The 21,485-nt window shown below is 48.0% G+C and overlaps 1 protein-coding gene across 1 annotated transcript in view; it reads left to right on the forward strand.

Moving 5' to 3' along the window:
• Window positions 1-21,485, forward strand: part of cntnap3 (contactin associated protein family member 3) — a gene marked incomplete at both ends in the record, with an annotated part of 430,462 nt that overhangs the window by 338,434 nt on the left and 70,543 nt on the right. Inside the window, one exon of the mRNA XM_084312145.1 lies at window positions 5,046-5,267. Coding sequence (XP_084168271.1) covers window positions 5,046-5,267 — 222 coding nt within the window. The remainder of the gene's footprint in view (window positions 1-5,045; window positions 5,268-21,485) is intronic.

Raw genomic sequence — 21,485 nt, forward strand, 5'->3', positions numbered from 1 at the left:
TTCTCATCCGAAGAAAGAAGGGAAAAAAAGGCAACACACATCCTTCTTCAGAACGGTGTTTACCAGACACAGCGGTGCCGGCAACAAGTCCCTCACGGACTATAGCCGACTTGAGCATGGAGATATTCTCATAATGAAACACCAAGCTCACCTCCCTCGCACCGGGTGCTTTTCATCTTTGAAAATTGGGGCCAGCACAACGACAGTGGGTATCCGTTTGTCCAGAGACCCGGGGAATTGAACCGCAGATTCGGAATCACGGTCCCAGGAAAACAAAGCTCTTACTCGATGAGGAGCTAATGTTAACGTGGGCATCAAACCAGAACCCCCTCCACGCCACTAAGTGGCAGCGAAAAAGGATACCAGCCTGGAGCCGGCCTTCGTAAGCTGTGTAGTTGTTCCCCCCACAACCGACACACCTGGCGCCCGCGTCGCAAAAACATCACCCGCCCCAGAGAGGCCGTCAGCCCTCACATGGCAGAGCGCCTCCCAAGCAAAGTGTCCAACTGCAGAGCCGGAGGTAATGTCGGCGGGGATTGCTCAGTGACGCGAGCCCCTAATACGAAGCACCGGTGGAAGTCAGAATGATCATCATCTTCTAGACACTCCGGTGGCGAAGACATTATCGCTGTATTTCCTCGAAAATAGTGAGAGAGAAAACAAAGATATAATGTCAACGCAGCTCCTTCTCTTCAACGTAGCTCCTTTCCAACTATTTCGGCACTAAACTCAAGTGGTGTATACAGACTCTTGTCGGTGGTGAAAATAAGGAAGGAGCTGTTAGAATGGCCACATCCCCGCTTATGTAGAGGAGCAGGGACGCGGGAACTCATTCTGACTTGGGGGTGCGGTCGAGTCAGAGATAAATAATAATAATACCGTCATATTAAATGCATGCGTGAAGCAGAAGACGATTTATTGCAAGCGGCAACAACAAGCATACATCACCAGCCTACCCCACCTGTTGCGCCCCCGTACCAGAACGCTACGACGGACGGGGACGTCTCAAAATGTCGTGCCTTTATTTTTCAATGTTCACTATTCGGACAACAGCCGCACACTTCCAAAGTGATTATACATCTAAAATCGCTTACCTGCTCAAGGGTCCTGCGTTAGAATGGGCGACAGGCAGCTCTCCACTTCAGTCAGTCCTTTATCCATTTTGTCCAGTCTTCTGCCTTGAAGGTGAATTTCTCTGGCGGGGGGAACTTGAAACTGACTCATACTTTAGCTTTCACGCCGTTAGCGCTAGCTACCCTGCTGTCTCTAAACTCAAACTCAAACTAGTACTAACGTTACTGTAGCAGCCTACTCTAAAGTCTATACCAACGGATTTCCAGTTCCGCGTTGACGCTTCCAGGCCGCGTCTATTCGATTCCCAACCGGTTCATGCGTCGGCTACACGGTGTTAATAACACTGCATTATCGAGACAGCGCCCCTATGACGATCTGGCAATGAAGTAGGGTACATCTGCAGTGCCGCTTCGCTCTTTGACATTGAGTAGCCTCGGTTACAATGGAATAAATGCCAAAACAACCTTGCAGTTGCAGTTACACTCCCATCCAACAGGGGGTGCTGCAGCCCCTGCCGCACCCCCCCTTCCAGCGTCCCTGTAGAGGAGTGGATGGGGGTGTGGCCAGGCGGATGGGTGTGTACATGTGAAGAAATGTATTCAGTATTAGACTGATATAGGATATGTTCCACTAGAGCGCAGAGCGTAAGCTATACGATATATAACCAGTCCCCCACTCTGGACCTGAGGGACCTTGGAGGAACATATGATTCCAGCAGATCCAAGAGGTAGACCGGTGCCAAGCCGCTCAAACATTTAAAAGCAAACAGTAAAACCTTAAAATGTATTCTAAAACGCACAGGAAGCCAGTGGAGGGCAGCCAGCACAGGGGAAATGTGCTCCCGCTTTCGTGTTCCCGTCAGCAGCCGGGCAGCGGCGTTCTGAACTAGCTGCAAACGAGAGAGGGAGGCCTGACTGACACCAACGTATATTGCAGTTGCAGTAATAAAATAAAAAAAGCGTGGATTACAGTTTCGAAAACAGAACGGGATAAAAAAGGTTTGACCTTGGACAGCCTCCTCAGTTGGAAAAAACTCTTTCCCACCACAGTGTTGATCTGCTTGTCCAATTTTAGGTCACAATCAAACTTCACCCCTAGGTTGGTGACAGTTGGCTTCACAAAAAGCCCAAGAGGGCCCAAGTCATCAGGAGGAGACACATGCCCATTGCTGGGACCAAACACCATGACATCTGTTTTACTGTCATTGAGACATAGACAATTTGATGCCAGCCACGCCTTAACATTATCAAGGCATGCTAATAATGGTTTTACAGGGTTGCTATTGTTTATTTTTAATGGCATGTAAATCTGGCTGTCATCTGCGTAGCAGTGAAAGGAGACGCCATGCTTATACAGACCTATAGCAGTGCCTCTCTCTAATAGGTCTACAGCAGAGCAAAATATAGCCCCAGTCAGGCCACTTTTTAAGCAGAGGGTCTGGGGGTCCCCCACCAGGATTTCTTTTGTTACAAAGACTTCATTTCCTGCATTCTGGTGCAGGAATTATTTTAATTTTTACCATTTAAATGCCAGTGTTTGTGATGGCATCACAAATTATTGTTAAAAAACAGGCTAGCATATGTATGATTAGCAACAACACAGATTTTGATGGTTTTTCAATTTTTTTTGTAATGTCAGATTGAAAAAAATACAGTCTTTTATTCAACTTCAGCCCTGATCATAACACCACTGTGAGAATGGGTTTTAGGCAGAGCCCAATAGCTGAACACAGGAGAAGAGAGAATGGAGCGTTTTAGGGTGTTTTAATAGTATTCCCCAAGCAGACAGTTGAACAGGCAGGAATGTGCAACAGACAGGTATTGGGAATGTTTTTTGGGGGGGGTGAGGTCAGGTGCACTCCCTGTGCAGCTGTGGGCAGAAGACACAGGTCTGTGTCGAGGAAGAGAGAGAGAGCACTCCTTGTGCAGCACGAGATGTCCAGGCAGGGGGGTGCACTGGAGCGGAGGTCCTGGGCACAAGATAAACAAGGTTAGAGCAGGAATAATTACACAAGCAGGTTAGCAAGGCTTTAGGTTGAGTCGTTGTACCTAGGTAGCTAGTTTAACACTACAACGAGGTCTGGTCAGGATCTGCAGGTAGATGTACCGTCTCGCTGATCAGGGGATGAGGTACAGCTGTGTTGATTAGTGATGAGCTTGGCAGCGTATGAACCCGGGGAAGGGGTGCTGCCCATATATGGGTGTGAGGCTTCCGTGGTGAATGTGGGAGATGATGAGGAGGAGTGAAGAAGGTGTGGGGCTTCCGTGGTGAATGTGGGAGAGGATGAGGAGGAGTGAAGAAGGCTCTTGCCGCCGTGATTGTGACAACCAGATATTAATTTTATAATTCTAACCCTTTAAATGCCAGTGTGTGTGATGGCATATATTTGCAATATATCAAATGCAAAGTAGATTTTTCTGGGAGGGATTATTACAGGCTAGCATGTGTCAATGATTAGCAACAACAGTTTTTTGTAAGGGTCCCGCCTTCACCAATCACATGCGGCTCCCTTTGTGTGTGTGTGAGAGCAAGAGAGAGAGAGATAGTGTGAGGATTGGTTCTTTCCCCACCACAGGCTTCTTAAGGTACTGTGATGATTTGTCCGTTCCCCGCCACACGCTCCGTTCCTTTAAGGTACTGTGAGGATTCTGTGATGATTGGTCCGTTGCCGAACGCACACTTCTAAGTCAAGTATCAATTACCATCACGCACCTGATGTGTGTTCTAATCAGCGCCCCAGAGGCTTCATATACTCTGACCTTCTGTCATTCGATGCCGGGTCGTTTTGAGTACTACTGTTCTGGAATACAACTGCATATACCTGCTTTTCCCCATCGCTGTTCCTGTCTTCTTTCTCTCCAGGACCTTTTTGTGGAGAACCGCTGTGGAGAACCTGGTTCCCCGTTTGGAGCGGCGCCTCGTTATCTGCCCGCTTTACGCGTTGCGCTCTGGTGAGTTTTTGGAAACAGTCCTTTTGGATTATCAGTTTTTTGTGTGTTTGGTGAACACTGAAGAAATACCGTTTTTGTTTTGTACTGGACTCAGCTAATTTGTGTGTTAGGATAACACTGAATAATTCCGTTTTGTTTTGCACTGGACTCAGCTAATTTGTGTGTTAGAATAACACTGAAGAATACCGTGTTGTTTTTTCACTGGACTCAGCTAACTTGTGTGTGGTACACCGACGATCAAGTCACTTGGGATTAATACTGGACTCAGTCACCTTTCTGCCTCTGTGTGTTCGTTGGGCTGTTTCTGATTTCTCTCTCTCTCCGTTTTCCACCGTGAGTGAAAGCTGGGAGTATCTGCAGAGCCGCTGCAATGTCACATGCCAATTCCTCACCACTATCTACTGGGAGTATCTGCAGAGCTGCTACATCATCACATGCCAGATCCCCGTTTGTTTGATTACTGTACCTCATCCATCTTGTGACTCTGTAAATAAATACGCCCTAGCTTTTGGCTAACTCTGAACTTCCTGTCTGTGCCGTTGCGTTTGAGGTCGGTTACAAACCATAACAGATAGTTCTCCAACTTGTGTGAGTTGCAGTGATATCCTGGTTGTTCCCTACCTATCTAACTATTGCGCTGCTGCAACTAGAAACACTGGCCTGGCCTGCCTCTAAGTTCAGTGACCTGACTGCAAAAAAAAAAAAAAAAAAGTATATATTTTTTTAGGATTTCTTTTTATTAAAAAAAAAAATCATCTGGCGACCCCCCCGCGGCGGCTCGCGACCCCCACTTTGGGAACTGCAGTGTGTCTCTCTCTAATAGACCTATACCAGTGTGTATCTCTCTAATAGACCTATAGCAGAGCCTCTCTCTAATAGACATATAGCAGAGCCTCTCTCTAATAGACCTATAGCAGTGTGTCTCTCTCTAATAGGCTTATAGCAGTACCTCATCAATCATGACGCGGCCAAATCCACTTTTCTAATGAAGGTAATTGTTGATGTTTCCCTTTTGTAAAGAGGTGTCGGCCAGCTTCAAGTCGGGGACGTCCGTCAGCTACACCTTCAAGGAGCCCTACGAGCTGAGCAGGAACAGCAGCTCCTCCTCCTCCATCTACTCTGACGTGACCCTGAGAGGAGAGAACATCTCCCTGAGCTTCAGCACCAGCCAGAGTCCTGCTCTGCTCCTCTACGTCAGCTCCTACTACAGAGAACACCTGGCCCTGCTCATCAACAGACACGGTGAGGCTCGTTACAATGTGTTTGTCTGTGTTTCCAATCTTCCACCCATATTGCATCATGGGCCAATATGGTGGGTGCGGGAAAGCGAATGGGAGGAAGACGAACGTAAGGTTATTCTATAACCCTAGTTATATGAGTATAGCCAGCGCTCTGCTCTTAGTGGAACTATCCCTTTATCCATTCTAATAATGAAAAAACGTCCTCCACATGTACACGCCTATTCACCTCCGCCTGGCCACACCCACATCCGCTCCTATATAAGCGGGGTCATGGCCACACAATCAGCTCCTTCCCAAGTCTTTCTCCACCAAAGGAGAAGACCGTGGGGTCCTCAGTGAGTCAGAGCAGAGCGCTCGCTATACTCATATAACTAGGGTTATAGAATAACCTTACGTTATAGATCGTATAGCTTTACGCTATGCTCTTAGTGGAACACAGGAGCTGAGCAGAGCAAAAAGCTCGACAGATGTACCCGCTGAGGCCCCCTACAACCATCAAAACCGGGGAGGATCCGAGCCCCCCCTAGTGCACGACGGGAGGGAGATCGGATCCGACTGAGCGAAGAGGGTTTAGCACCTCAAACGCAGAGGGTGAGCAGACCGTGGGACTTACCTTCGTTCAGAAGGGCCCGTGACCACTCGAGCGCGCGTCCCACATGCCACCAGGGAACGGACGCGAAGCAAAAAACCCTGTCACAGCCCCCAACATCACGGGGTCGAAGGTCAAGAACCCAACCCCGTGGCAAGGCCGCAGCAGCGGAGCACGGAGGAGATCCCAGCCTGTGTTTGTCTGTGTTTCCAATCTTCCACCCATATTGCATCATGGGCCAATATGGTGGGTGCGGGAAATCGAATGGGAGGAAGACGAACATTTCTCTGGTAAAAGTAAAAGTCCTCCATTCAAATTCTACTTAAGTAAAATTAGAGAAGTAGTTTCTATTGAATGTACTTAAGTATCTAAAGTAAAAGTATGTATTCTACATGATGTTTTTGTATTCCAGTGCTTGTGTGACCACTGTGTTCCTGCTCTGCTTGAATAATGGACACGGGAGACAGGATGGGCGGAGTACTTCTTTTCTTTATACTGTCAAGCATAAGAGACATACAATGCCGTCAGCCTTAAGCACATCAATGTTGGTTTAGTACACACATCTCTCTTATCATTCACGGATAGACTGAGCTATATGAATCAGACATTAGAATATAAAACATTAGAAAATACAACATTAGAATAAAACATTATAAAATAAAACATTATAAAATACAATTGACCAAAAACATCACAACATACCTGTCAAGCATAAGAGACATACAATGCCGTCAGCCTTAAGCACATCAATGTTGGTTTAGTACACACATCTCTGTGGTAGGAGAAAACTCCAGTTAGAACACACACTTCTCAGCAGCGCCAGGTGTAAAGCCCCTCCCCCCCATGAATACTGGTTTACTAACGTGCTCATAATAGTTCGCAAAAACGGCCAGATCTCTTATAAACAGATACACAACTGCACATCATCAACATCAAACCACTGTTCATAACTCGGTTCATTACTTGGAAACCTATTTACAACATTATCGGCTTAGACCAGAGATATAACATCAAGGTACACGGATAGCTGCTTACCTCTTATCATTCACGGATAGACTGAGGTAGAAACAGCATGTAAAGGCAGATACCATACGTCGCGCAGCAAATACGTCACTTCCTCCTGAAGTGACGATTTCAAAATAAAAGACCTATTTACAATAGTTGGTTATCCCAAATCATTCAGAATTTACAATAAACTAAAAACGGTAAACTAAAACAGCTGATCATTCTTCAAACCGTTACATACACCCCCTTAAATTCTGCTTAATTTGGGAATACTCCAGAACGTCACAAAACAAGAATGGCAGAGGGAGAGAGGGGGAAGCAAAAAGCCTCTCAAAAAGAGAAACTAGAGCACTGATGTATAACAATGTCAATTTGAAACCCTTCCAAAGGAAGTGCGTAAGAATAGGGTGGTACCAGACCCCATACTTATCGCAGACAAAACAGAGATGCCATTTACACCTCCAATACCTACATAACTCTTGCTCTTACTACATATCTAGTTATCCACCCTCTTCCCTCAGCGCCATTAATCCCATACCAAACTAGACAAAGGCACATGGAACTTGAACCATTGCTTGACCATTATCCAGGATGAAATCAAAATCAAGAAATGAATGAAAAAAATAAAAATAAAAATAAAACTCTCTGTCATCTAGACCGGCAAAACACATGTAAGGGAGCACATACCAGGATCAATAACAGCTAAAGCATCCCCAACCCGCTGTCCTAACATCTCACAAATCAGCCTCATAGGAGGTCTGACCCGTCTCCCAAACCATGTAACAACTGAACCAACCGTATGCAGGGAGTCACTACAAGAGATGGAGTCTGTGTCAACTGCTTGTTCAAGCTGAACCTTAACCGTATGCAGGGAGTCACTACAAGAGATGGAGTCTGTGTCAACTAGGAGCGCCCCCCTGTGCGGGCCTAGGACTGGTGAGTGGGCCGCATTGCTTGGGTCTATGTCAGGTAAGTGGGCAGTACTGTCCAGGCCTGGGCTGGTGTTAATGCCTCCTTTATCACATGGTGGTGAACAGAGCTATCAGTGGCATTGGCCAGGATGCCATCTGATTGAGAGATACTGCTCGCCCGACTCGATGGGCCATCCTCATCATCAGGATCCACAACGTCAGGGCTGCGCATGAGCCAGTCCATGGTCCTGACATCGGAATCCTCCATATTATTCTCCACCACTGAGACCTGAATACTCTTGCATGCCGCATCACCGAGATCTGTGTCCCCAGGAAGGTTCGGAGTAATGTCTTCGTCCAAGGGAAGGAAACTAACTGGGAGGATGAGATTTCTGTGCACAACCTTCTCTCTGCCAGTTTGAGCGTCTCTGATCCTGTACACATTAATCTGGGACCTCACTGACACGACATCATACAGGGTTGAGTTCCACTTGTCAGCGATCTTTCTCTTGCCTCTCTCACCCCGATTAGCCAGCAGTACACGATCACCCAAAGCCAAAGGTGAACCCTTGACCTTACGATTGTAAAGCCTTGCGTGCCGTGCCTGCTCGTCATGGCTCTGTCTCTGGGCAATCCGTGCAGCCTCACTCAAGTCTCGTTTCATCTGGGTGACAAATTCGTGGTGGCTGACAACGGTCTCGTCATTCAGTACATGCTGGAACATAATGTCGATGGGCAGCCGCGGGACTCGCCCGAACATCAAGTAGAACGGGGCGAAGCCGGTTGTCTCGTGCACAGTGCAGTTATAGCTGAATGTTAACATCCGCACCATCTGAGGCCATCTAGACTTTTCCTTTGGGGGAAGTGCTCTTATCATGTTCCCCAAGGTCCTGTTGAAGCGTTCTGTGATCCCATTTCCCATGGGATGGTACAGGGTGGTATGTGACTTATCCACTCCAGCCATCTCCAGAAGTTCCTTTATAAGCCTGCTTCAAAATTGGCCCCTTGATCTGAGTGGATTCTCCTGGGGAAGCCGTAGATGCAGAAGAAGTCGTTCCACAACCGACGGGCAACTTGTTTAGCGGACTGGTTCTGACAGGGAAAGGCGTGTGCCATCTTAGAAAAATGGTCCGTCACGACCAAGACATCAACTGTTCTTTTGTCGCTCAACTCTGCAGACCAGAAGTCAATGCACACCAGTTCCATCGGGGCGGTCGTCCGAATATTCTCAAGGGGTGCACAGGCTTCTGGCTCGGGTGTCTTCCCAAGGATACACCTTTCACAATGCTTCACATAGTTTATCACGTCTTTCTCCATCCCAATCCAGAAAAATCTTTCCCTGGCAAGGGAGAGTGTTCTTGACTGGCCCTGGTGACCGGCTGCATCATGGACACCCTGGAGAACTTGCCGCTTAAGATTGTCAGGCACGATGAATTGAAAGAGCTTCTTATCAAGCTTGCGGTCCCTCTTCAGCCTGTGTAATATTCCATCACGCACCTTCAGCTTCTCCCAGTTTTTAAGAAGTTTAGTGACACAGGCCGGCTCAGACATCCTCTCACGCCTGGTAGGCTTCCTATGCCGTTGCACATAGTATAGAGCCCTGCTGATTGTCATATCTTGCTCCTGGAGACTCCTGGCTTTGAGGGATAACGATGGACGGGTCCTCTTCAGGCAGCTGGAGAGATGATGGGTTAGCCCCGGGCAGCATGGCCACTCCACCGCTACGATGAGCCGACAGAACTGCAGAGACCTCCTCCGAACCGATGGAGCCTCTTCCGAGTCGTGAGTCCTCCTCGTCTTGAGCAGCACCATCATCCGACGCTCCCTCGCCTACCACCTGGATGGCTTGGCAATTGTTAGAAAGCCGAAAAGCATCCTGCACAACACCCTTGACCACACCATTGACCTCATCCAGCAGCGCAATGTAAGGCTCCTTAACAAGGCGGTGACTCACGCATGACTTGACGAATGGCTCACGGCTCAGAGCATCAGCAACAATGTTCTTGGTCCCTGGGACATACTTCAGGTCAAAGTCATACGCAGCGAGCTTGGCGACCCATCGTTGCTCGCATGCATCCAGACGCGGCTTTGTTAGGATGTAAGTCAGAGGGTTGTTGTCGGACCACGCAGTGAAGCGCCTTCCCTTTAGCCAATGGCTAAACTTCTCACAAACGGCCCACTTTAATGCCAGAAACTCCAGTCTGTGAGCTGGATAATTCATCTGAGATGGAGACAGCGTCTTACTAGAAAAGGCGACTGGCCTTGCAATTTTCTCACCAGGTGGTATTTGGGAGAGAACGGCTCCAATCCTATCAAATGAAGCATCAACAGCAAGGATGAATGGCTCATTGAAGTCAGGGTGGGCTAAGGTGACGCTGTGGGCTAGGTCACGCTTCAGGGTCTCGAATGCACCCTTACATGCAGGGCCCCAGTCGCTTGGTGAGAGCTTCAGAGGGAGAGGGGATTTTTTCTTGGGCTTCCGTCCCACCTTGGCTTTATGTTGAGGTCTCTGTCCGGAGAGCAGCTTGAAGAGGGGTCTGGCCTTTGCGGAGCAACCTTCAATGAAGTGTTGATAATATAGCACCATGCCCAGGAAAGACTGCAGCTTTTTCTGAGAAGGGGTGACACCATCGCTCTCCATCAAGTGAACTTCTTGAACATCGTTTATTGCCTCAACCTTCTCAGGGTCCGTCTTCACCCCATTCTCACAGATAATATGTCCAAGAAACTTGACTGTCGTTCTCAGAAAGTGACATTTCTTGGGTGCTAGCTTGAGATTGTGGTTCTTGAGGCGTGAAAACACCATCTCCAGGCGCTCGAGGGCTAGCTGTTCAGTGGGGGCAAAAACCATCAGGTCATCCAGGTAACAGAGCAGGCTGGTAAAATGTTCATCTCCAAAGATAGACAACATCATCCGCATGAATGTTGCAGGGCTGTTTGACAGTCCTTGGGGTAGCCTGTTGTATTCATGGAGGCCAAATGGTGACGAAAAAGCTGTGTATCTCTTGTGCTCCTCGTACAGCGGCACATTATAAAAGCCAGATGTCAGATCCATAGTCGAGAAAAACACATTCCCTCCAAGCGCAGCGAGGACATCATTCTGGTGAGGTAGCGGATGGGCGTCCCTCACAGTTCTCGCGTTGAGCCACCGAAAGTCGGTGCAAATGCGCAGGTCACCATTCTTTTTCCATACCAGAACTAGGGGTGATGCGTACTCACTGTACGACTTCCGGATGATGCCTCTCTCTTCCATCTCATTCAGAGCAGTTCTCAGCTTCTCATAGTGGTTCGGTGGTACTCGCCGGTAGGGCAAGCGGAATGGCTTCTCGTCAATAAGGTGTATCTTATGGATGACATCTGTCGCCTCTCCACAGTCCAACTTGTGTCTTGAGAAGATCGACTCGTATTCCTCAACGAGTTGCAGAAGTCTGTCTCTCCACTCATCAGACACCTCACAGGCTTCAAGATTCAGCTCATGTAACCCCAGCTTCTCCTTTGCTCTTTCCATCTCCTCTCTGGACCTTGGCTCGTCAGAATTACATGTGACACGCTGTGTGTTAATCTTTATGCCCTCAGGCGGAGACAGATCCTCAACTGCAATGCAGGGAAAGACATCTGCAACTTTCGTATTTCTCTTTAACACAACTGTCTTATTGGTGGGGTTAATCAGTTTGAGAGGGACCCACCTGTCGCCCCATAATGGCGTGATGACTCGTCCAACCATGATATTCCTGGGCCTGGATCTCGACTGGGTCGGTTCAACAATCACTGTGCTGCCTGTTGATATGCCAGCTGACTCTGGCAACTTTCCCCAAACCAGGTGTTCACACTGTGGCTGTAGTGTAACACATTTGTTCAGCTTGACTGTGCCAACTTTGTCAGGCACAGACTCTCCCTTCCACCTCTCCGAATTAGAGAGGAGAGACAAGAACCGCCGACAGTCATCATCCATGGCACCACCTGGTTCAGACATGATCCTCCAGTAACTCTCTGTGCTCTTCATCAACTGTAAAAGTCTCTTTATAGCATTGCTGCCCAGTATCAAGTCATCTGTCTGCCCAGGGATCACTAGCATTGGGATAAGCAGCTCGCAGCCAAACACAGTGACTTCCGACTCATACACTGCCTTTGGTGTGCCATGATGCCCGCCTGCGCCAACCACAATGATATCATCAGCGGGATATTTCCTGACGTCAGGGTTGTGTCGCAAGAGGCGGGCCTCTGCAGCCTCACTCAGAGAGCATGCCATAGATCCACTGTCTATCATGGCCTTCATCTGGACTCTGCCCGCCACAGACACGTCTGTATAAAACAGACTATCAACTGCCTGAAGTTTGTTTATCCCCTGAAACACCACCGTCTTGCCAGAAGGTGCAGCAGAGCAAAGCGAACTATACTAAGTATCACCACCATGATCTGCACCATCCTCCCCCAGGTGCAGATCTACTAGTTTTCCGACTGTTGATGGGAGGCAGGTCTCCTCCCATTGGGGCAGTCACATCTGGAGTGATCAGGTGCGTGACACTGGAAGCAAAGTCTGTTATCACGGCAGTGAGTGAAGGCTGAGTGAGCAGTATTGCGGCAGACAGTACAAGGCATGTCATGAAAACCATCAATCCTGGGCTGCTGCGGCCTGGTCTGCCTGTTTGAATTGAACCGTGTTGCAGTAGTAGCAGCGGGTCTCTGCAGCAAAACCTTCTCGAGCATGCTAATGACACGTTCAAGAGCAGAGGACTCAGTACTCTTTGCCTGTGACAAGTCCTGGCCCTCAGGAGGCAGTGCCGCGGCCTGTGAAATATCCATTGTGTTCACTGTCACCTTCTCTTTTGGCCCTCTATTCGCCGCAGCCCTCAAACTCATCTCACAATTGAAAGGTTTTTCCCCCGGACGAGCCCTTATAGTGTAACTTACGGTGCCTCCACTTGAAAAGGATCAAGATATACTCTCGGATATTCCACTTATACTGTAAATTAACCCTGGGTTCTTTTAATTGAATGTCGGCGAGGTGAACAGAGAGATGAGACAAAGAGTCAGATGGCAGTCTGTAAAGTTTACTGAACTCTCACAGCACGAATAGATCACAATCCGCAAGCATGCACCTCCACACACGGAGCGAGCAGTTGTAAAGTGGTGCCCTCGATAATACATCGTCACATCATTTATACATTTGTCGTGGCTGCCCCTCCTCCTGGCTTGATTGACAGTTGTCGCATCATAGTTTGAGGACAAAGAACTTTAGGCGGGAAGAGGAGTAGAAGGAGGGGCCGTTTTCAGTACGGGCTTTCCAGTAAGGGTGGGGGCTGAACGATAAGTGTTCCCTTGGGTCCCCCGCATTTGGGCGGTTGTGTGTCTGTGTGTACATGGTTGTGTATGCTTTTTGAATCAGTGTCTGCGAGACTAGACTTGAGGTCATGTCCTCACTCTAGTAATTTGTCTTTAACTATGACACTTTGTGATACTTAAGCAAGGCAGTCCATAAATGTATGCTGTCCATAAATACTATGTGTGTTTATCTGTGTGTATGTTTGTGTGTAAGTGTGTGAAACGAACTTTCTATCAGTGTGTGTGTATCTGTGTTCGTGCATGTGAGCCGGCCAGTCGTCAGATGCAAAGAGCAAGAGGAGATCTGCTCGTGGGTGCATGTGTGGGTCTGTGTGGGGAGAGGGGTCCGGGGCCAAAAGGTCGGCAGGTCGGCAGGTCAAACCAAGCTGTGTGTAAAACAGACTTGGCCAGACAGCCTGCACCACGAGTAAGTAGGTCAAACCAAATTAGAGTTGGCTTGGCCTGCAGAGTAAGTAGGTCAAACCAAAATGCGGGAGAGGAGAGAACAGACATAGAACACAATGTAGGATCTTAATTCTATCACATCTTAATTCTATCACCTTATCAAAAGGGTATGACAGGAATTTGATGGTTGATATACCTTCAGCCCCCCTTTGTCATATTCACCAATATGACACATCCATCAACCATCAAAACAGGCACTAAGTATGGACCTGTCAAAAGGCCAAAACTCAACCAAAATCGAAGGTCAGGAACAAATACAGTACATTTCTGGACATATTCCTACGTATGGGATGACCACCAATACTACCATTAATACACCAGACTTGCACTTAATCCAAGAGGGCGTGTATATCATATAAGCGTGAAGCTTGACTATACGGGGGGCCCAGAGGAGAGAGAGAGTTGGGTGCGATCAAGAAGGGACAGAGAGAGATAATAGAGAGACTTTAGAGTAGGAGACAGTCAGGTGGGAGTCAAACATAGAACGAAGCGCATGGTACAGCAGAGGTTCTAGCAAATCCTCCTCGCATGTTGGAGATCCCAGTCCGTTACATGTGACAAATAGATGGTCCAGAGGTCATCCAGTCCTTGATCCCTGCACAGTCAGTGGGTGGAGGGAGACGAGGGAGGCGTGGGAGGAGAAGGAGGATGTCCTTCGAGACGACTGCCTCCATCTCGCCAGTAGAGTCTAGTGTCTTAGAGTCTAGTGTCTTTAGACAGGAGGGATCGTAGGTGGGCAGATGATGGAACGGACCAGAGGGGAAGAGAGTAGAGTGAACCGTCTTCTTCTTTCCACTTCAATCGTCCATCTTTTAATTCTTGTGTCTGCCACAATGCATTTACTGGGCTCTGCCCCTCCAGGCTAACACATCAGACTAAAACCCCGTAAAATGCTAGTAACAACTATACAATACAAGCCAGGAAACATATTTGAGGGTACACTACCAATTCGAACAGTCATCAAAATTCATTACCGTAACTTTATAGAGGAATAAACAAAAATTCATTGCCATCAAATTGACATTAACCTCATTTCACCAGGATTTTTTTTTAAATATGGAAAAAAATGCTTGACACTCTTGATCTTAAAATATGGAATAGATGCTTGACACTCTTGATTCTAAAATATGGAAAAGATGCTTACTATTTATTCCAACTAGATTATACTCTAAAACAGTTCAGCTTCAGTTCAGTCACATTTTGCATAATTTCAATCAATTTATACTTTCTCATCTATTATTCTAATATTCTTATTTCAATTAATTATTTCAATTCAATTTATTCAGTTGTTGAGTCCAATTCAGTTCAATTTATTCAGTTGTTGAGTCCACTCACACCCACCCTTGAGACTGTGAATCCAACAGTCTCAACTCCAATCTTCAGCAGTCTCCAGTAGTCCACCGCAGGCCATCAGGCAGAGAGAGCGCCGAACGACACTCCATCCTAGTCAGTCAGCCATCACCTCAACCCCCAGAGGACACTGCATCATACTGAATTTCAGGCCGAAGTCCTGTTGACGGCCCCTCCCCCTCAATTCGGCACCAGCCTTACATTTTCAGGCGACCATCGAGCGACAGCTCGTGATATCGTCCGGGGTTTCCCGAACCCACCTTAAGGCATTTCCACCCCAAGATCAGTTCCGTCACCACCGGCAGAGGTATGGATAGGAGAAGGGCCTCGGTACGGTTCTCAGCATGACCACAGCGTCCCCAAGGAAGCAGACGACAGCTGACCGTTCCCCCATCGCGTCCACCCACTCAGCTGGTCGCTCAGCCACTCCCCAACCCGACAGCCTGCGGAAGAAACAAAGCACACAGAACACCACAGCTTACTCAACAACCACAAGCAGATTACAATCCATCTAGACTCTTTCTATGAGAAAACCCATTGATTGAAACACATACAAAATGCGTAAAGAACCACTCAACTTTCAGATTTCCAGTTCCGGCTCATCAGCATCACGCTCCATGCTCATTATCACCCATTTCACAAATGAAAAAATAACAAGAGAGGACAAAATCAGAAACACATATTCCAACAAAACATATAGCATAAATCAAATCAAAACCAAACAAAACACACATTGTCCTATATCAGTGCATTCCTAACGCAGATCTAATCTATTGAGCATACAGTAGTCCAATGAGTATACAGTATTCCAACAAGTACACCTACTGAGTTATACAGTATCCTAATGAGTATACAGCATTCTACTGACCAGGCTAGCCCCAGGGGTATATTCCAGCGTCCAAGCTGGGTGGTCCACGGCCTCTCAGAGGAGAGCAGGAAAAAAAAGGGAAAACAAGCAACAACATTCAGTCTCCATCCTCACAACCCTACCACAACCATAGAAACATGCAGTAATTGAATCCTCTATCACCACCCACTCAGTCAAAAAATTTAAGGAAATAGGAACCAAATTAAAACCAAACATAACATTCACACACATGTACTAGGTGGAACATACATGCATAATCACGCATGCATTTAGTATCGCATAGACAAACAAACATATTAGTGGCTATTCTCCCTGTCTGCTATTACTCCCCCTTAGGCCTAGGAGAGAGAGAACACGAGAGGTCAATGGGGATCGAGGGGGGGAAACGTAATCACCCTTCCCTCCCCATTTCGCAACATACCTTCCTTAAGGAAAGCCACGTCTCGGCTTGACATTGACACAAAGCTCTCTGCGCCTATTGATTGTAGCTGAGCTATAATGCCAGACCTAGACGTAAGGCCTATAGCCCCCAGTGGGGCCATGGGGTGTTCGGCCATCGGGTGTACGGCCATCGGGTGTACGCGTCGATTAGTCCCTTCGGCACTGCTACCAGGAGCCGTTGGAATGCCCGGGGGAATCTCCATAGCCACTTTTAACTTCTCCCAGAAAACAGGAGCAGCTAGCTAAAAATGACTCAGCCTCCTCTTCCCACCCAGGACAGCTGTGTCCTCTGTGCTGAGTTTTAGGAAGGGAGAGAGAGGGAGGAAGAGAAAGAGAGAGATCTTGGGAGAGAGAGAATAGTCAGGGTGAGCGCGAATGTAATAGGGAGAGGGGGCACTGGTCAGACAACGGCCACAGGTTAAGTGCCCCACTCAAAGGGGCTGTGCACGCCTCTCGCGCCCCCCCCCCCCTCTCACTCCGCGCCGGTTCTCCCTGTCGGGCAGGTAGGTACGGAGCCCTGTTGGGACATTCTCGGGACCAATGACCAGGCATGCCACACGAGAAACAATTTCCTGCCCCCGGCTCATCAGGTGGGTAGGGGGTAGATGGACAGGGGCCTCCCCCGTACCACTGACCACACAAGAAACAGTCTCCTGATCCAGATGGGGGGTACCCCCGCGGTTCATCACCCCGCCCCCCCAGTACGCTCTCTGCCCATTTAACAAATCGTTTACTCGCCGTCATCCTTTCTCTCTTGACTACCATGTCAACCCATCTTGAATGTGTGGCTGCCATTACCTGGCCTATGCTACCAGGTCCACAGGCTTCCCACCTTCGTATAATTCGTTCAGTCATCTTTCTTGAAGAGGGAGAGAGGTTGAGCTAGCGAGAGAAAATGGGAGAGAGAGAGAGCGTGTGAGGAAAAGTTTAGTCTGGGGTGCGTGAGCGAGGGAGAGAGAGAGAGTGGGGAGAGAGTGAGAGGCAGAAAGAGAGAGAGAGAGGTCGAGAGAGAGTGGAGAGAAAGAGGGGGAGAGAGGCAGAGGGGGGGAGAGAGAGAGAGGCTCCGTGCGACAAGCACTCTCCAGCCAAGCATCAAGTTTCACTTCTCAGGTCAAAGGTCAATCCTAGCCCTGTTTAGAAAGAGGCAGGGGGTTTTAGAGAAGGAGAGAGAGAGTGCGAGAGGGAGAAGGAACGAGAGAGAGAGAGAGCGAGAAATAAAAAAGGGAGCGAGAGAGAGAGAGAGAGAAGGAGAGAGAGAAAGAGAGAGAACGAGAGAGAGAGAGAAAGGGAGCGAGAGAGAGAGAGAGAAGGAGAGGGAGGGAGAGAGAGAGCGAGTGGGGGAGAGAGAGAATCAGTACAAGACAAGACACACTGAATGGGTCCTGAGAAAAACGTGTGTGGTAACAGGTAAATGGGGGCTGTGAGAGAGAGAGCGGGAGAAGAGAGTGAGAGAAAAAGGGAGCGAGAGAGAGAGAGAAGGAGAGAGAGAGAGAGAGAGAGAGAACAAGAGAGAGAGGAAGGGAGCGAGAGAGAGAGAGAGAGAGAGAGAGAGAGAGAGAGAGAGAGAGAGAGAGAGAGAGAGAGAGAGAGAGAGAGAGAGAAAAGGGAGCGAGAGAGAAAGAGAGAGAGAGAAGGAGAGAGAGAGTTAAAGGGAGCGAGAGAGAGAGAGAGAAGGAGAGGGAGGGAGAGAGAGAGAGAGAGAGAGAAAGAGAGAAAATCAGTACTAGACAAGACACACTGAATGGGTCCTGTGAAAAACGTGTCTGGTAACAGGTAAATGGGGGCTGTGAGAGAGAGAGAGCGGGAGAAGAGAGAGAGAGAAAAAGGGAGCGAGAGAGAGCGAGAGAGAGAAGGAGAGAGAGAGAGAGCGAGAGAGAGAGAGGAAGGGAGCGAGAGAGAGAGAGAGAGAGAGAGAGAGAGAGAGAGAGAGAGAGAGAGAGAGAGAGAGAGAAAGAAGGAGAGGGAGGGAGAGAGAGAGCGAGTGGGGGAGAGGGCAAATCAGTACAAGACAAGACACTGAATGGGTCCTGTGAAAAACATGTGTGGTAACAGGTAAATGGGGGCTGTGAGAGAGAGAGCGGGAGAAGAGAGAGAGAACGAGAGAGAGAGAGAGAGAGACAGAGAGAGAGAGAGAGCAGGGGAGGGGGAGAGTGAGAGAGAGAAAAAGAACGAGAGAGAGAGAACGAGAGAGAGAAAGAGAGTGGGAGAGAGAGAGAGAAGGAGAGGGAGAGCGGGAGAGAGAGAAAGAGAGAGAGAGATGGTTAGAGAGAGAGAGAGAGAGAGTGAGATTCACCCAGACCAAGCTGGAACAATGCGCTGGCTTCAGCACCACGACGGAGGGAACAGCTCCGCACCACGGCGCACATCTCCTCGTGTCTGTAAGCCCCTCGAGAGCACAGGAAGACTGAGAGAGAGAGAGAGAGCAGATGGCTTCCTCTCTCATCGCATCAGTCCAAACAAAAATAGTAGAAGCGCTAATATAGTCTAGGAATATTGACAACCAGCATCAACCAAACTAGGAACAACATAACGCATTGGTTTCGTATTCCGTGACGAATATTCAATTACCCACTTGACTCGACTGGAGACACATGGCTTTACCCATCATATGGAACTTCATACATTTGTTACACATTATCAATTCAACACACATATCAGCAACCATGAATAACTTTTTCGTACCACCTTCCTTCTAACTAATTGTGACCGTGACGACGGGGGCCACGTTGGAAATGCGTTATTATACCAATAATCCACCCAATATAGCTACCTCCAATCCACCCAATATAGCTACCTCCAATCCACCCAATATAGCTACCTCCACGTACCACGTCCCCTCGGAACGGTGCTATTTTAATCCATGACCACGATAGCTATCTCTCCACGCAACATGGCTGTGACGACGAGGGTCATGGAGAGAGAGACGCTATAAAATTCCACTGGATAAAGAAAACAAAAAATTTATGAACTTCCACCTCGATCGCACAGCCAAGTGCCTCGTGTTCTAGAGACAATATTCATATCATCACAGATCTCAACAGACGCAGGTACATCCTCTTCAACATGACAATACAATTCTAAATTTAGAATGGCCAATTGCAGAAAATGATTAACGGTTTTCTGCTTACCCTGTTGTCATTTGAAGAAAAAGCACCGGCACTCGTTTCGACCTGGACCAATGCACTCAACCGTTACGACTCGTCAGTCAGTCCCGGGACGAATGCAAAATGGATAAGAAGACAAAACCAAAAAATAAAAAATACAGATTACGATCTACTCATCCTGTGTTCTCACCCCAGACAAAAATCATAAATTTGGAATATTCAATTTTGCAGATAATCTCCTGCTCACCTATTTCCGATCATCAATCCCAGCGGACGGCCTCCAATTGAAAGGTTTTTCCCCTGGACGAGCCCTTATAGTGTAACTTACGGTGCCTCCACTTGAAAAGGATCAAGATATACTCTCGGATCTTCCACTTATACTATAAATTAACCCTGGGTTCTTTTAATTGAATGTCGGCGAGGTGAACAGAGAGATGAGACAAAGAGTCAGATGGCAGTCTGTAAAGTTTACTGAACTCTCACAGCACGAATAGATCACAATCCGGACCACGCAAGCATGCACCTCCACACACGGAGCGAGCAGTTGTAAAGTGGTGCCCTCGATAATACATCGTCACATCATTTATACATTTGTCGTGGCTGCCCCTCCTCCTGGCTTAATGATTGACAGTTGTCGCGTCATAGTTTGAGGACAAAGAACTTTAGGCGGGAAGAGGAGTAGAAGGAGGGGCCGTTTTCAGTACGGGCTTTCCAGTAAGGGTGGGGGCTGAACGATAAGTGTTCCCTTGGGTCCCCCGCATTTGGGCGGTTGTGTGTCTGTGTGTACATGGTTGTGTATGCTTTTTGAATCAGTGTCTGCGAGACTAGACTTGAGGTCATGTCCTCACTCTAGTAATTTGTCTTTAACTATGACACTTTGTGATACTTAAGCAAGGCAGTCCATAAATGTATGCTGTCCATAAATACTATGTGTGTTTATCTGTGTGTATGTTTGTGTGTAAGTGTGTGAAACGAACTTTCTATCAGTGTGTGTGTATCTGTGTTCGTGCATGTGAGCCGGCCAGTCGTCAGATGCAAAGAGCAAGAGGAGATCTGCTCGTGGGTGCATGTGTGGGTCTGTGTGGGGAGAGGGGTCCGGGGCCAAAAGGTCGGCAGGTCGGCAGGTCAAACCAAGCTGTGTGTAAAACAGACTTGGCCAGACAGCCTGCACCATGAGTAAGTAGGTCAAACCAAATTAGAGTTGGCTTGGCCTGCAGAGTAAGTAGGTCAAACCAAAATGCGGGAGAGGAGAGAACAGACATAGAACACAATGTAGGATCTTAATTCTATCACATCTTAATTATATCACCTTATCAAAAGGGTATGACAGGAATTTGATGGTTGATATTCCTTCACAATGGTATTCATTCAGTATGTCTTGGACCTCATGCGCTGACCATTTGTCAATCGTCTTTGACCTGAATGTCATGGCGAGTTCTTTGGAGGGGCAGTTTCTTATGAACATACGTGCCACCTCTGTGCTCGGGCAATCCAGTGACTTATTCTGCTCCTTCAAGCGCGCAATGGCGAGGTCCACTGCACGATTAAGTCTGAGCCAGTAGTCAAAGGCATCCTCATCTCTTTCTGGTAAAGTCGTGTAAAAGTCTGCCAGTGGAAGAGGCGAGCACGGGACTGTGTCAAAATGTCTGCGAAGGAGGCCATATATAGCCTCAGGGTTGCGGGTAGTATCAATGTCACTGTTTCTTGTGCCAAACCTGACCACATCTCTAGCCTTGCCCCTGAGATGAATGAGAATTTCATCTGCCTGCTCTTCAGTCCTCAAATTCCCCCTCTTGATGAAATCTCTCATTAGGTCCTCCCACTCACCCACTGAAACATTATCAGACCCATCCCCTCTGAAGCTAGGGGGATCTCTCATTTTTCTGTGGGACACTAGCTGGACCTGGGACAGGTCAAGTACTCGTGAGCTAGATGAATTAGAATCAGCTTGTGCAGGCGTGGAAGTGGGAGGTGCAGTGCTAACAGGTGGACTAAGCTGAGTGAGAATATCATGTGCTAGTTGGCGACTGACCTGTTGAATCACCTCCCCCATCTGACTCACGAAATCAGCACTAGGTGTAGCAGGGCCCGGAGTGGACGTATTAACAACCGGGGCTCCATGCAAGCTATCTACATGAGGACTGTGAGGAGGAACCCCACTCCC

The sequence above is a fragment of the Notolepis coatsorum genome (genome assembly GCF_963971535.1).
Source record: "Notolepis coatsorum genome assembly, chromosome: 4".
NCBI classification, from domain to species: domain Eukaryota; kingdom Metazoa; phylum Chordata; class Actinopteri; order Aulopiformes; family Paralepididae; genus Notolepis; species Notolepis coatsorum.